The sequence below is a fragment of the Austrofundulus limnaeus genome, unplaced genomic scaffold (genome assembly GCF_001266775.1).
Source record: "Austrofundulus limnaeus strain Quisiro unplaced genomic scaffold, Austrofundulus_limnaeus-1.0 Scaffold887, whole genome shotgun sequence".
Taxonomy (NCBI): Eukaryota; Metazoa; Chordata; class Actinopteri; order Cyprinodontiformes; family Rivulidae; genus Austrofundulus; species Austrofundulus limnaeus.
This window is the reverse complement of record NW_013953289.1, coordinates 99,882-101,709: the sequence shown is the minus strand read 5'-3', so window position 1 is coordinate 101,709 and position 1,828 is coordinate 99,882. Positions and strand designations below refer to the sequence as shown.

The window sequence follows — 1,828 nt, the reverse complement described above, 5'->3', positions numbered from 1 at the left end:
ATTACAACTTTTATCTTGTAATATTACAACTTTATTCTTATAATATTATGATTTTATTGTCGTAATAATAATAAAAAAAAATTGTTGTGTGGCCCTAATACTCTGTCGTAGATACTGGAGCTAAAGCCAAATTATTAATGTTTTCTTTATTTATTTACGTGTAAGGTTTTAACTGTGAAGTTATTCTTCCACTAAAAAGACGTGTAAAAATRCACGTCCCAACGCATTTTAAGTCCGGCATGAAACTGATCRCTATGGTAATGGGGTAGCGTGTGGTCACGCAAACTCATGTCAAGCCAACGTCAGGCGAAGGGTAGACCGTCTCATTTCACAGCAGTTTTGAGCAGCCTATCCGGCCCAGGGAGGATGTGGCCCACATGGCCCAGCTAGGCTGGGTCCTCATGAGGATCCAGCCCATGAATTGAGACACAGCCGTTGTGTGGGGAGGGGACTGAGATGGCTTGGACATTCTGATGAGTTCAGTGATTTCTGAGAGAGTGAGGGACTGAAAGGAGTGTGGATGTGTAGATGATTAATAGTCCAAAGAGGCACTAAGGTGAGGAAGTGGCCCAAGGTACTGGTGAATATGTTTGATTTTGTCAGTGAAGAAATACACAATGGAGTTACAGAAGGAACTCCATTGAATTAGTCTCAAACACTTTAAAGCCCAAAGTACCTGAGCTGCGGAAATTAGATCTGTATCAAGTACATGTGACAAAAATAATATCCCTTGTCTTGCATTATTTTCAAACATAATCATCAGTCAKTGCAGGGTGGTTTAGGTCATAAATATCTTACCATATTGTATGAAAGAGGGAAAGCGTATCTGAAGATGACCTCAAAGATATCTCTTCTGCTGTGTCCCTCCTGCTTTAGAGCAAACCTCAAGTTTCTCATGTCCTGGGGACACAGTGCAAAACTGTACTGTCAACTCACAGAAACTCATTCAAAGTTTAACAATGCAAGAAAACAAAGCATTTTAAAGTAATGCAACGTGATTGATCTGCATAGTGAGAGTGAATGTCTCCTTTTCTAACATTCCCAAATCAACTAAAATTAAAGATAAAATTAAAATWAAAAAATACTTTGGAACAACCCATTCAAGATCTTTTCGTGGAGAACAGGTGCCCTGGGTCATGCAGCCATGAAGAGGCGCTATCCTAAATGGAGTCTTACCTGGACACAAGTTATTATATTTACACCTTTAATTCTAAAAGTTGGGATTGCGTAAAATGTAAATAAAACCAGAATTGCTATCATTTGCAAATCTCATAAACCTATATTTTATTCACAACACAGTAATAAATATTTTTAAAGTTTAAACTAAGAAACTGTACATGGTAGAGGGGAAAAATTGTTCTCCGTTGCTATGTTTCTGCTGTGTTTATTTTATTAATTTGTTTAACATTGTGTGGTGAGCCGGATAAGCAGAGTTTGAGGACTGTGTATGGCCCAGAGGCTGGAGGCTCCAGGCTTCAACATTTGATACGTGTATCATGGTGCACTGGGAATAACATACATATTAATGAGATTTTTCAAGCAATGCATTCTGTTTTTGTAAAAAAAAATTCACATCCAAACTTTATTTGAAATTGTGGTTGAAATGCTTTTGTTTTGGTGTTTTCTCACATTTACTGTAATACATTTGAAGATGTATTTATGGGAGTCATCAAATAATAAAAGTGTTCCTACAGTACATCTGTGAAACAAAACAAAATTTAATTAAAGAAAATAGATGCTAATCACACTTCATAATTTTCTTTCTGAACATATCAACAGTCTAATTGGTCTACCTGTTCTGTTTAAGGGTAGATATTTTATATTAATT

The 1,828-nt window shown here is 36.5% G+C and overlaps 1 protein-coding gene across 1 annotated transcript in view; it reads right to left on the bottom strand.

Annotated features, from left to right (window-relative positions):
- The window catches only part of mtm1 (myotubularin 1), a 62,297-nt gene that overhangs the window by 41,693 nt on the left and 18,776 nt on the right, over positions 1-1,828 (bottom strand). Inside the window, exon 5 of the mRNA XM_014029354.1 lies at positions 799-900. Coding sequence (XP_013884808.1) covers positions 799-900 — 102 coding nt within the window. The remainder of the gene's footprint in view (positions 1-798; positions 901-1,828) is intronic.